General features: G+C 35.1%; 2 protein-coding genes across 2 annotated transcripts; both read right to left on the reverse strand.

Moving 5' to 3' along the window:
* Positions 1–940: 940 nt before the first annotated feature.
* On the reverse strand, positions 941–4,418 carry LOC143603898 (indole-3-glycerol phosphate synthase, chloroplastic-like). The gene is made up of 10 exons (XM_077080562.1): positions 4,200–4,418; positions 3,056–3,316; positions 2,767–2,943; positions 2,241–2,315; positions 2,102–2,146; positions 1,855–2,019; positions 1,685–1,763; positions 1,514–1,596; positions 1,353–1,421; positions 941–1,269 (listed from the first exon to the last, which is right to left on the reverse strand). Exons 1-10 carry the CDS (start codon positions 4,335–4,337, stop codon positions 1,186–1,188), a joined length of 1,176 nt encoding a protein of 391 aa, XP_076936677.1. The 5' UTR covers positions 4,338–4,418; the 3' UTR covers positions 941–1,185.
* A 1,578-nt stretch (positions 4,419–5,996) lies between these two features.
* LOC143603906 (ribulose-1,5 bisphosphate carboxylase/oxygenase large subunit N-methyltransferase, chloroplastic-like) lies at positions 5,997–11,626 on the reverse strand. Its single transcript, XM_077080570.1, has 12 exons — positions 11,234–11,626; positions 10,114–10,277; positions 9,963–10,046; positions 9,223–9,280; positions 9,101–9,154; positions 8,930–9,001; positions 8,759–8,839; positions 8,465–8,637; positions 7,362–7,464; positions 7,128–7,259; positions 6,313–6,435; positions 5,997–6,226 (listed from the first exon to the last, which is right to left on the reverse strand). Exons 1-12 carry the CDS (start codon positions 11,621–11,623, stop codon positions 6,140–6,142), a joined length of 1,521 nt encoding a protein of 506 aa, XP_076936685.1. The 5' UTR covers positions 11,624–11,626; the 3' UTR covers positions 5,997–6,139.
* Between the last annotated feature and the right edge of the window lie 1,870 nt (positions 11,627–13,496).

Here is a 13,496-nt window from a genome sequence, read left to right on the forward strand (position 1 = left end):
TAAAGTTGAGCGAGACGAATCATATAGCTAGAACAACTTGAGCGCGTCAAATCAATACTTAATAGGAAACAACCCTATGTCCCCTTGGTTCGGAGACAAAACTCGAGAACAAGCTTTTATCGAAGACAGGGGTATGATGTACGATTATCTTTGTTAGTTAGTTCGATCAAATCAATACTTAATAGGAAACAACCCTATGTCCCCTTGGTTCGGAGACAAAACTCGAGAACAAGCTTTTATCGAAGACAGGGGTATGATGTACGATTATCTTTGTTAGTTAGTTCGATCTCGTTGATTTTCAATCATAAGTAGGGATTTCGGGGCGATTTGTGGGTTGGCAAATTGCTAGATCTTCGTAAGTACCCGACATACGTTGTCTAGAACAAACACCAACTTTAACTCAAACTCGTATATACCAAATACCGATGCGATAACATATAATGTGTACATGATCCAAGAAACTACAACTAAAAAACGCGGTTGGGTGATGTGAGAAGACTCGAATGTAAGGATTTGTGTATGATTGAACTGCTCAGGTCGGAGAAGTTATAGAAAGGTTTGTAAGTGTTGTTGATCTAGGGGCACATTGAAACCAGTTCAAGATTCGAAAGTGGTTCCTAAATCTAAAACCGATATCAAAACCGATTTCAGTTAAACCAGTCAAAATCTGATCCAATCCGTCAAGTTGAAATTCGGTTCAAGATATATCTCTACAGTACAGGCCCTTCAAATTGGAGCTAGATCAGATGAAGCACTATTGCGCCAAACCTATAACCGAAGGTAAAAATAACCATGATCGACGACTAGTAACTTATAATAAAATTAAAATAATGTTGAATGTTCCAATCTTGGGTATATCTTCATCGGGTGCAGACCCGATACCAATGACACTTTTTTTAAAAAGTCGAATAACTAATTTGTGTTACTCGACTTTCAAATACGTAAATAACAATATAACACATAAGATAGTGAAGCTTGATTCGCCAACAATTACCCATTGCGTATAAGAAATAAAATCATGGTGTGACACCAAATAGTATCATAAAAAACGGTGTCACGTCACCATTTTAACCGCTAAACATTACTTGCAACAGAAGAAACAAACTGAAAGTAAACTGCATACAAAAGGGTGTTGAACCCAAAGTAAATTGAGTTTTATTCTTAGATGTTGTGACTAAACCGCAGCTAACCCGTTATATCTTTACCAAAAAGATCTTTAATTCCTTGTGTTGGATCTTTCTGCTTCACAATCGACTCTCCGACCAATATCTGCAACACACAAACAAATTCGTATTTTAAATCCCGTTCAACAGCAGAATCTATCAGTCAAATTAGTCATAAGGTTTACTTACGGCTTTCACACCAGCTTCTTGTACATAGGCAATGTCTGCAGGAGTGAACAGTCCCGACTCCCCAACCACCTGAAAATTTTTTAAAATATAAATAAATAAATATCACAAACCATTTATGAGCATAAAACGGGCATGGCATATTCTCATTGTGTTGCACTTACCATTATGTCCTTTTGTCGGATCGTTTCCCCACGTTTTCCTTCGAGCAACTTCTTTGTGTTACTGATATCCACTTCAAATGTTGCTGCATGTATATTATGAAGTTATAGTTTATGATTAGTCGTGAAACAACTAATTAAATTGAAAACAAGATGTAGAAACACGGGGTGTACCAAGGTTGCGGTTATTGATGCCAATAAGTTCAATTCCATCAATTGCCAGCATCCGATCCATTTCATTCTCATCATGCACCTAACAACAAAGTTAAATATAAAGTGTTTTAGATATATATTTTTATAAATACTCCGTTAATATAAAGATATATAATTAAGGTTCAATCTACCTCAACGAGTGCAGTAAGTCCAATCATCTTGCAAATCTTAAGCATATATTTTATATCAAGATCTGGTAAAACAGCTGCAATCAACAAAACACCATCCGCACCCTTTGTTCTTGCATAATACAATTGCCATGCATCCACAATAAACTCTTTGCACAAAAGGGGGCACTGCGTTACAAAATAATGTCAAAACATGCTAAAACTCATAAGTTGTAGCAAAAAGATTTTAAAAAGTTATAAATAAACGAACCTTGACTCCAGCACTACGTATAGCCTCTAGATTCTCAAAGCTTCCCTTTAAAAATAAACAAAGAAACACAACATAAACAACATATGATCATAACGCTGTCAATATTAGTTAAAGCAAACATGGGATAATCGATATTTACCTGAAAATATTTTGAATCAGTCAAAACACTAAGGCACGCAGCTCCACCTTTCTCATAAGCTTGTGCAACTTCAACCTGTCATGAAAACAATTTTAAATAATTTAATGAAAGATAAAATGAGAAGAATTGTTAACAATAAATGCATAGTGGTGATAGTAATTAGGTTTATTCCACCAAAATAAAACTTTTAACATCTTTTTCATTGTGTAAGAAAAAAATTAAGATCTGCCATGTGTAACATACTTTCAGTTATTACAATTGTATGGAAGTAACCTTCTACAACAGGTAAAACTTTCAAATGGTACAGTGCCAAATCATCAAAAAAATGGTGACAATGGTGAAAAACTGTAAGGGTCTTGCAAACAGTGAAAAAAAAAGAACATTTTTTCTTACAACAATGAAAAAAAATGAAAGTAAGATACATTTTGGTGTAATCAGCCCTAATCGTTATAAGTTCATTATGGGAACATAACCATATGTATTATACAAACAGATATACATATATACAGAGAGAGAGGCAACTTACAGGATTAAAATCTTCCCTTAGAACGCCTCTGCTCGGTGAAGCCTTTTTCACTTCAGCAATTAAAGCAGGCAATCCCGTTCTTATATACGATACCTTAAGAGCTCCTAGAAAGTCTCGAGGAGGAGGAGCATTTTCAAGAGCCTTTCTTAATGTAAATATTGGCCTTTTCTCTTTCATCTGAAAAACAGTTCTTATTAGTTTTAAAGATTTGGATGAACAGATTCTGTTTTTCATCATTCAGAGGTCAAATAATCATTAACTAATGATAACAAATTCAAACAATATATACCTTTGCAACCTCTGTATCTTTGTTCCATACAATTTCCTCTAGTATGTTACGAGGAGTATTCCCTTCGTTCTGTAACCGAAACTCAAAAGGACCAACATAATGCAAAGGAGGTCCGGATGGAGGTCGTCTTCTTATCTGGATACCCTGAGTTGCAGCTATTTCGTCTTTAAGAGCCCCAATTTCCCACTCTTTGCTTTTCAATTCTTCAGATACTGAATCACTGGTTGCATCAGAAATTATAGGCCCATCCTTCGTGCCAGACTGCAGATTGATTAAACAAAATAATTTAATCATATGAAGATTTATAAACTATTGAACAAAAAAAATCTCCAGTAACGAATTTAGATATCCAAGGGGTGCAAACAAGCCAAGCTGCTCGCGAGCTACTCAAAATCAGATCGATAAAAAGCTTGAAACGAGCCGAGCTTTTTCGAGCCTCAAATAAAAATCGTTTAGTTATTGAGCCCAGGCTCGAGCCTTGTATCGGAAGCTCGTTTAAGCTCGTCAATCCTCAACAAGCCTTGTGTAATTTTTATTTTACCTCTTTTAGACTTTCAATTAAAATCACACTGCACCGTTGAGCTCGGGCCGCGCTTTAGCTCGTTTAAGGTACTACATGAGCTCAAGCTAAGCTTAGGCTCGTTTAAGGTTTTTCTCAAAATATATAAAAACAATTAAAAATGTATATAAAATAATTAATAAATAATAAACGAGCCGAGCTCGAGCTTTAGCTCGTTTAAGGTACTCCAGGAGATCGAGCCAAGTTTCGGCTCGTTAGGTTTTTCTCAAAATATATAAAACAATTAAAAATGTATATACATTAACTGATAAATAACAAACGAGCCAAGCCTGAGCCAAATCCAAGCTTAAAAACGACCCACGGGCCAAACTCAAGCTATAGAAAAAGAGCTCAAAACGAGCCGTTCTCAAGCTCGGCTCGTTTTCACCGTTAATTTAGATATCCACAAGTATTGAATCCTAATTAATTTCACATTTGCACAAAAATTAAGTTTTACACGATTAATATCAAACTCTAGCAAATTAATAACAATAACAGAATAAACCTAATCAATCCGATTACAATTAACTAACTAATCATAGAGTTCATTATATCAATTAAATCAAATTAGTTAACATGATTAACCTGTTGAGCTTTAATTGAAGTGAGATTAGCTCTACGGCCGTCCATTAGAACTGATTGATGCTTACGGAATTTGAATCTGAAGCTAGGGTTTATAGAATCGGAGTAAACCCTAACTCCGATATGCATCAGAGCTTCCATATTATTATTATTATTATTATTATTAAGCAGTTTATGGTAGAGAGGATAATAATAATCCTTTTATAGGGACAGAATGGTCTTTGACCGTTATTAATATTTATAGTGTGTTGTGAAATGGACGATATGAATATGATGATGATGATAATATCTTTTTGTAATTACTTGAAAGTGTGATATTTTTTCCTTTTTATAAATTTTAGTGTAATCATTGATTAAGTAGTTTAAATTTGAAACTTATCCTTTTAAAATTAACAAAATAAAATAAACTAGATTGACATGTGGTCATGAAATACTTATCCACACTATAAATGTGTATATTTTTTCATTTTAATAATTGAAATTTTAGCACTAACCAGATTGTCTGTTCTTTGAGAAATAAAGAAAAAAAAAACTAGTTATTGTCATCTCTATAACCAGACTAAAAATCAGTATTGTTTCTCTCGTTTTTAGTTACATAAATTTTTTATACATTTATTATTGCAACGTTTTTCTCTTTCAATTTTAACAAATATTAAAAAATTATATATGGTGAACAGTATTTTTTTTTTAAAATTTATTCATGAAAGGTAACATTTTCTCTTGTCTCAATTCATAACCGCTTACAATCACATTATGAAAAGTAGATGACACTCTCACACAATTTAGAGAAGTTATTAGGAATGTTTTTATAAATTTAATTTTATAATATGTGATTACAATAAAAAGTTATAGCCTTAGCTGTTAAAAAAAGAAAAGGTTTTTGGACTTTAGGACCTTTAGGTTCACTAACATATGTGAAGAAGTCTTTTTTAGAAGATAAGCACGTTTTTAATGCTCATTTAAAAATTGTAATTATTAGCTTTTCTTTTGGGCTATAGTAGTAATGCTAATTGAGTAATTTCCTTTTTGCAATAAATAATATAAAAAGTGTGAAGATTTTATTTAATGTTGGCATTAATTGCATTTCTATCTTGTTAGTATTATTATCTATGCCGTTTTTACCATAAAATAATATGAAAGTGGTCAAAATTCAAAACGACTTTAATGTTGGAATCCATTGCATGTAGACATGTTGTTATGATATATTTATCCGATTCATAAATTTAATTACATTTCTTTATTATTAATTAGAATTAGAATTCTAATACAAACAAGAGTGTAACATGTAGTCATGAAATACTTATACACACCATAAATTTAATTGCATATTTCTTCATTATTAATTAGAATTTTAATACTAACAGAATGTAGACATGTAGTAAAATAGTACTTATCAACACCATAATTAGAATTTTAGTAACCAAATGGAATTCACAAATCCCGGTGCCGGACATTATTGGTTAGACATACGAGTTTGTGAAAGCAGTAGCCGCATACACGGCCTATTGACCCTGAGAATATACTTTGGGTGTTTCGCCCATTTTGTGAAGTCGTGGATTTAATACGATACATATTAGACTTACGGCCGGGTGGGTTCACGTTGCAAGGAATGTGGACTTCAGGTGTTCACCGTGCAAAAAGTCCACCACAGGGGCTCAAACTGTATTTAGGTGTTGATCACAAGGGTGCAAATTCCACTTAACTCGGCTCCTTTTTTTTCTTACTACAAAAGGGACTCGGTCATCTCTTCTAAGCCGTTTAATAATATGCATGTCATATTTGAATGATATCGTTAACCTGTTTAACTAAACGGGCCATGCTCGGATAGTATAAATCATTTGTGGTCAATACATATTAAATTGCACAACTTTCCGGTCAAGGTCAATGCAAAGACAGTATAGTTATACTAACAATGCAGACCTTAGTTGAGTATAACTGCTCACTTATTTAAAAAACTTTGTGACGCTATCAAACAATTTAAGGGCCTTGAGTTCACCTCTTCTCATATCCCTTAACTTTCTTCGCAATATCTGCAAATCACACGAGACACGGAGTCAGCACATAGTAACGGTGTTTGCGTGTGTGAGAATGAGAGTTTAAGGTGAATGTGTTCTACGTATTGTGCACGAAAGAGAATTCGTTGTTCGCTATTGCACAAGTCAACGGCTAACTGTTTGAGGAAGACTTTACGGTTCAACTGCTTTGGAGATGTTATATCCAAATCCATTGACCCGCTTGCCTGTTTCAATAATGTTTCAAATATTAATTAAAGCATCCAGAACACACAATAATGAGATGTCAAAAACGTAGCCTTCTTGGTCAAAATATTCAAATTTTTTTAAGGACAAGTGTCAAATTAATAAGGGTGTGCATAGGTCGGTTTTGTGCTCAAACCGAACCAAAAATCAAAAAAATCAGTTTTTGAATGTTTGAAAGCCGTTCGTTTTGGTTTTACTACTGGGGCTGAAAAATATTCGCCCAAAATAATGAATTTAGGCCTAAATATACTTGCTAATTAATTATTATACATTTGGGCTAAAATATTTCGGTCACGCTATTTTTTCGGTTTTAATGGCATGCAAAACCAAAACGAACTGAAAGTTCGGTTTTACGCAAACAAAACACCAAACAATCAATTTTCGTTTGGGTTCGGTTTTCTCGGTTTCATGCGGCCCTAATCAAATATGATTAAAACTATTACATTTTTTTAATATTTAGGATAATGTTTCAAACCAAATGATTTAGGAGTTCTAATGTTCTATGCATTAAAATTACACTTTGGACAGCAATCAAGCCGTTACCGTTTTAACTATTTTTTGTGATATACAGCATAGCTTGAAGAGGCCCATTCATAGGTAAACGGGTCGATATTGCCACCTCTACTAATTTTGAATTTACACAAAAAGATGAGATTGTTGCAGTAATTATTACCTGAAGGAACTTGGTATATTTTGATATGCTGGATTCACAGCTATCCAATATAAATTGCAATGCCTCTTCCTCTAATTCAGGATATTTAATTTCCTTATTGCTGGTATTTTTATTTGATGCTGCAGATGCCATCTGGTTTAAAATAATATCACATTAGAGTTTATGTAAACAGAAAGTATATTGATTATGTTAATTATAAGCTAATCAATTATATCAATATAGATCATTTATCACCTCTTCAAATTTTCCACTCATACTAGGGGGACTGACAGCTAAATATGCATATGCTATTAGCTCCAACGGCCAACCCGTAACTTGTAAAGGAAAACATTGTGATCTGATATAAAAGCAGATAATAAATAAGTATCGTGTGCTGTGATAATAATTAAAAATAAATAAAATAGTATTTGTGTTGGGTATAATCTTGATGTTTCGGGTCAGTTCGGGTCGAGTACGGGTTAAGAGAATGGGTCATCAACAACTAACAGATAAGTTGTTGAATTGGCACTAGTTTGACCGAATTAATAGGGAATGTGGATGACCGAATATATTATGCACGTTGGGCAGAAGAAGTCAATTTGGTTTACCAGATTTTAGGCTAAATTAGTATTTTATTGTTATTTTTAATGTACCCACGTAGTGCCATGTAGCCTATAAATAGTTTTATTTGTTTAGTGAATAAAGTGCAGCTTTTAACCTTTCTTCATTCTCTTCATATACATACAGTGTTTTTATCATTCCATATTTGAGAGTTCAACACATACGTGAGTGTATTGAGTGTGTGTGGAGTGGGGCCTGAACCAACAATTTGTAGGTCAGCCCAGCTCATTTCAACCCGTAACTAGGGCTGTTATAAAAACCTCGGGCTCACTTAAAACAACACATTTGTAAACGAGCCAAGCCAACTAGCTAGTTTAGCTCAGTTAAATTAAAAAAAAAAGTGTGTGTGTACATAATTACATATAAAAATATTGAAAATATAATAATAATAATAATAATAATACATATATTTTTTTTAGTCTGTCTCCTGATTTAAAAAAAATACGTATTACACTATAAATTTGTTTATTTATAAATTTTGCATTCTCTGTATGATAAAAATTATTTTTTTGTCTTCTATGCATCAATGTGTAAAAACAATTTTAAAAAATAAGGAAAAAAAAACTAACGAGCCGGTTTGACGGGCCACGAGCTGGCTCAAGCCTTTTACAAGTCGTGCTCGAGCTCAACTTTTCAGCTCATTAAAATAAACAAACCGAGCCAGCTCGTTTAACTTCAAGCTCTAGCCTGAGCCCAACCTCGCTTGTTTCGGCTCAAATTTTTTATATAATACTCACACTGACAGCCCATGCTTCTTCAAAGCTTCCACCTTTTGTTCATAGCATTTATCTGATTTTTTAAGCATCAATGGCAACTCAACTGAGTCACGCGGGTTTGTACCTTGCCTTGGCACAAACCCGTAAGAAAGCAAGAGTTCTCCATTAGATTTCCTGCCATATGAAATAAACACCTGCAAGAAATTATAGGATTACAAAATTAAATTTCCAAACATTATCATCTTTCTTCTTTTTGAACAAAGGTTACTTTTATGTAATAAAGTATACCTGAAAATAAAATTAGAATATTATTACCTGCTCACCTGGCTGGTAAGCGCGATCGGTTGTAAATACAACTCCCTTTGTCGATTTATCATAATCCAAAAAAGTTTCCACCTATAAATTTCAAATAATTAAGAAAAAAAGTTAGGGCGACTCGGGTTTGAGTTATATCTTGCTCATGTAAAAAGACGGTTTAGGACATACATCACAACTATGATTAAGCATATCTGCCCACGGGACTAACGCAACTCTTCCATCCAACGAGGGTAATCGAACCTGTAATCGTTATTAGTTATATAATTATTCGTTTAATAATTAAATAAGCATTTCATTATAAAAACTAGAAAATCAAGTATGATACAATGTGAAACTCACCAAACGCGAAAAAAGAATCCCAAATGACCATCTAAATGTTTCCATATTAAATACCTGTGATGAACACTCAACACATCTGAGTTTTACTTGTAACAAATTTTGAGAAATTCAAATTAAAATACCTCTTCAGGAAATAAATTAGGATGCTTGGAGAAAATTCTTGCTCTCAAATCATTGTATCTGGAAAAAAAAACATGCAAAAAAAATGTTGGAAAATAAAAATTAGTTTTCATTATAGATAATTAGGCCTGTAAACGAACTGCACGAACACAAACGGAACAAGGTTAATCAAACTAGACTACATTGTAAATTGTATTGGGCCTAAAATCGAACACGAATAAGTAAACGAACGTGGTTTTCTTGTTCCTGTTCCTTCGTTAAGAAGATCAACGTATTCGTTTGTTAACAATATAAACGAATGGTTCACGAACGAGCATAACTGAACATAGATGAGCAAATATAATTGCTAAATCCGATTAAGGGTAAATGTGAACACCAATGTGCTGGGCCTGAAAAGTTATTAAAACTAGATTATATTGTAATGGGCCTAAAAAATTAGATTAATATATTAACAACCGTAAACGAACAAACTTAAACAAAAGTAAAGTAACGAACATAATGAAAGTAAATGAATGAACATATACAAACGAGTGTAACCACACGTTCGCGAACATAAAAGAACGAACGAGTCATCTGTTCATATTCGTTCGCTTAACTAAATGAACGAAACATATTGTTCATGTTTGTTCGTTTATTAAATTAACGAATAGAAACAAACTCCCCCCCGAACAGTTCACAGGATGTTCGGTTCGTTTATAGGCCTTGAGATAATTAACCAAATATCAAAGAAAAGGGTACATACGTTCCGGTTACATTATTGATCCTTTCAATAGCACGTTCTCTAATCTGGGACGCTTCCAAGTACCGATCTAATTCTGCACGCGTCCTGAAATACTAAGCATATATTCTTATACTACTCAAAGAAACAAATGCAGTTATTATTAAAAGCTTACCAGTATAAAAGTGAGTAAGGTTGTCTTGGTAAAGCTGAAATATAACTGCTCCATCTAGATGACTTCATAAGACTTGCTTCACTAATTAGGTATGTTGCAATTAATGGCCAATCTGGTACATTATATCTCTTCAAAACTTCACCTGCTTCTGGAAAACTCCACTCCTGATTTCAAGTTTTCATACACACAAATGTGCACATTTATCAAACCATAATTTGGGGATTTTAGTTCCATGTGGTTAATATTAACCTTAATTAATGAACTCTCCAAGTATGATTAGGACTCTAAACCGAACCAAATGTCCGGCGGGAAGTTTGTTTATGTTTGTTCATTTAATAATGAACGAGCATGATCAAGGAATTTTGTTCGATTAACTACATGAACGAACACGAACAGAGGCTAGATTTGTTCAGTTGTGTTCGTGAGCGTTCGATAATGTGTTGGTTTACATCCGTTAATGTTTGTTTGCATATGTTTTTTCATTAAGGGCTTTTAATATTTTTTTAAGGTAGATTGGTTTTTATTAACCCCAACTATCATCTTTTGGTCGTTGTTGGTCCCAACTAACGAATTGCTTGCTGACGGTCCCATCTTTTAACGTATTTGTTCCCAACAGTCCGCGGCATAAGAATCCTAAAGTCGTTACTTGCAGGTTACCGGAAAAACGCTTTTGGCCGGAGAAGTCACATTTTTTTGCAAGAAAACTCAACCTTAACACCGCCACCGCCACCAACTGACTCACTACCAACCACCACCAATCAATTCCAACAATGGTTCTAGGTTCCGACAACCTCAATAATTGGGGCTTTTATTACAAAAAGGTTCCTAAAGGTCCGATCGAAGGTTACAAAGATGTTTGGGATCGAAATGTTGAGTTTTCCAGCCAAAACCGTTTTTCTGGCTACCTGGCGTTAGGATCCTGTTAGTCGCGGACCGTTGGGAACAAATACGTTAAAAATTGGGACCGTTAGCGGCCAAATTGTTAGTTGGTACCAGCAGCAGCGACCAAAAGATGATAACATTTTAAAAAGTAAACAGATAATAAGTCTTAAGTCTAACAAACCAACTATTAACTAACTCCTAACTAATTAAACTAAATTAACCACTTTAAATTGCGTACCGAATCAGCCGAAATAACGAGTGATGGAGGCACAAACAGCAGCTTCTCCCCCTTCCTAATATTATTATTCGCAACCAAACCTCTTTCCCCCACATCCACCTTTTGTATATCCATTTTCTGATCCGGCAACCCGGACTCGGTCAACCATTTCTGCAAGGCGGCCGCGTTCTCCACCGAATCGATCTCGCACCCCCACGGTATCGCCTGCGGGGCCGCGGCAGCCTTAGAAGTGTCGCTGCCAGTGGAGATAGTGCAGCGGATGATATTATTTGAGGTTCTGCGTACGGAGAGTGAGTGAGAGATGCGAGTGGTTTTGAGAGGTGAGGTTTGGTGGAGTGTAGGAACGAGTGTTGTGTGGAAGCTTGTTCTGGAAGCTGCTTCCATCACCATTGTTGTAGAGTGAAGATGATGTGTGGACACCTTATCTGTTTATAGAGAGTGAGGTGGTTGGTTTAACGGTTACCAGATCTTTTTCTTTTTTCTTTAAACTGGATTTTCACCCGGCGTTTTGCGTCGGGTAATTGGTAAAACTTCAACGTTAAAACTTGGGTGTCAATAAAACCAAGCGTTATGTCGGTGGGTTGACGCAAATTCGATTATTATTATTTACGTTCTTTGTGGTATAGACACCGTTGGTAAAACTTTAGCGTCCAAAAATATATATTCGTCAAATTAACATATAAAAAAAATAAATTATTTAAAACGTAGTTTGTTTGGTCAGTAAACCCGAGTGGTGGTAAAGACCGAGCATTGTGAGTCCTGGAAATTGAGGCGGTAACTGGAAATGAATTCGGTCGGTTTCGGCTACGTTCGTTACGGTACCAGAGCTAAAAAATGAACAATATATACATATATATAAAAATTGAGTGGACTAGTAGGGTGGTGTCGGTCGGTAAACTCGGGTGTTGGTAAAACCGAGCGTTGTCGATGCCGGATGTTGAGATGTTTCTATGTGAATTGGGTCGGTTTTCGTCACGTTCGTTATGATATCGTATTCAAAACAAACAAAAGAAACAAAATATATAATTCGATCAGCTTCTGTTATGTTCGTCACGATACCAATAAAAAAACAAAATTCTATGGACATGAAAGGTGCCGCAAGTGGCCCAACAGCGGCTTAGCGGCACCAAACTTTCCATTTATTAGATAATAGATAATTAGACATTGTGATGGACAATAAACCAATTAATCGAAGTGACCCGAAAATCAAACAAAAATCAAACCGGTTTGAAACTGTAGGTTCGAAACCGGAACTAGTTTGTATTTTTCTTCACCAAAACCGGTTAATCGAACCGAAACCGGCCAAAACAGAGCAAAATCGGTCAAAACTCAAGCGAAACCGATCAGGACCCGAACCAAAACCGATCATACACGGTTAAGAAATCGGTTTCAACCCTATCAGAAATCGATCATAAACTAGTTTTGACTTTTGTTGACCGACCCAGACCAGTTTTAACCCAAACCGGTTTTGAATTTTAAACCGGTTTGTAAACCTCTAACTGTTTTTTTTTAATTTATTGATTAATTAATGAATACGAAAGTTCATCATTTTGTGGTCTGATGGTAAGAGGTTTGTGTTTCTCAATGAAGACTTAAATTCGATTTCCCCTTAGTGTATTTGGATTACAGTAATGGATGATTTGAGCTAGGCTTATGCAAGGTTGTCTATTCGGATCCTGAGCCACCCGACTTTCATCCCAACGTGTGTTACGCTAGAGAGTTCTGCTATTGTGGTGACTCAACGACTGTGAAGTGGCAGCCGGCGGTATGGTTTCTTGGGGGAACAACCAAGCCAAACTATGAAGTCAGTGAGAACCCAGTTAAAACACATAGTCTGGTCGGAGTATAACAAGACTCTTCAAATTTAGAAGCTGTGATGGTCTAGACTCTAAACACAAAGAAAGTCGTTTTTTATAAATGAAACTTTGTTTGTGTAAAGGGTAAAAAAGTAAAGTGGCTAAACCGTAAATTATAGAAGAGTAAAATAACTAATGTGTGAAATAGAAGATCAATGGTTTAAAGATTTGAGAAGGGTAAGATGTAGACAGTCTTATCTCTACCCTTTAGGAATAGAGAGACTGCTTTCGGTGAGACCCCCGGCTCGACAGTAGTTTTGCATCAAGCCTTGAACATAAGACACATAACATTCAACCATCAGGACACCGCCGATAGGTGCATGTACCTTTGTCTTTTGGCCATCAACGCCACCACATGATGCCTGATTAACATTCCGTCACTTTTAACGTTATTTTGACGAAAATAG

The sequence above is a fragment of the Bidens hawaiensis genome, unplaced genomic scaffold (genome assembly GCF_021521415.1).
Source record: "Bidens hawaiensis isolate Kalapana, Puna unplaced genomic scaffold, B.hawaiensis_p1.1 tig00063324_1, whole genome shotgun sequence".
NCBI lineage: Eukaryota > Viridiplantae > Streptophyta > Magnoliopsida > Asterales > Asteraceae > Bidens > Bidens hawaiensis.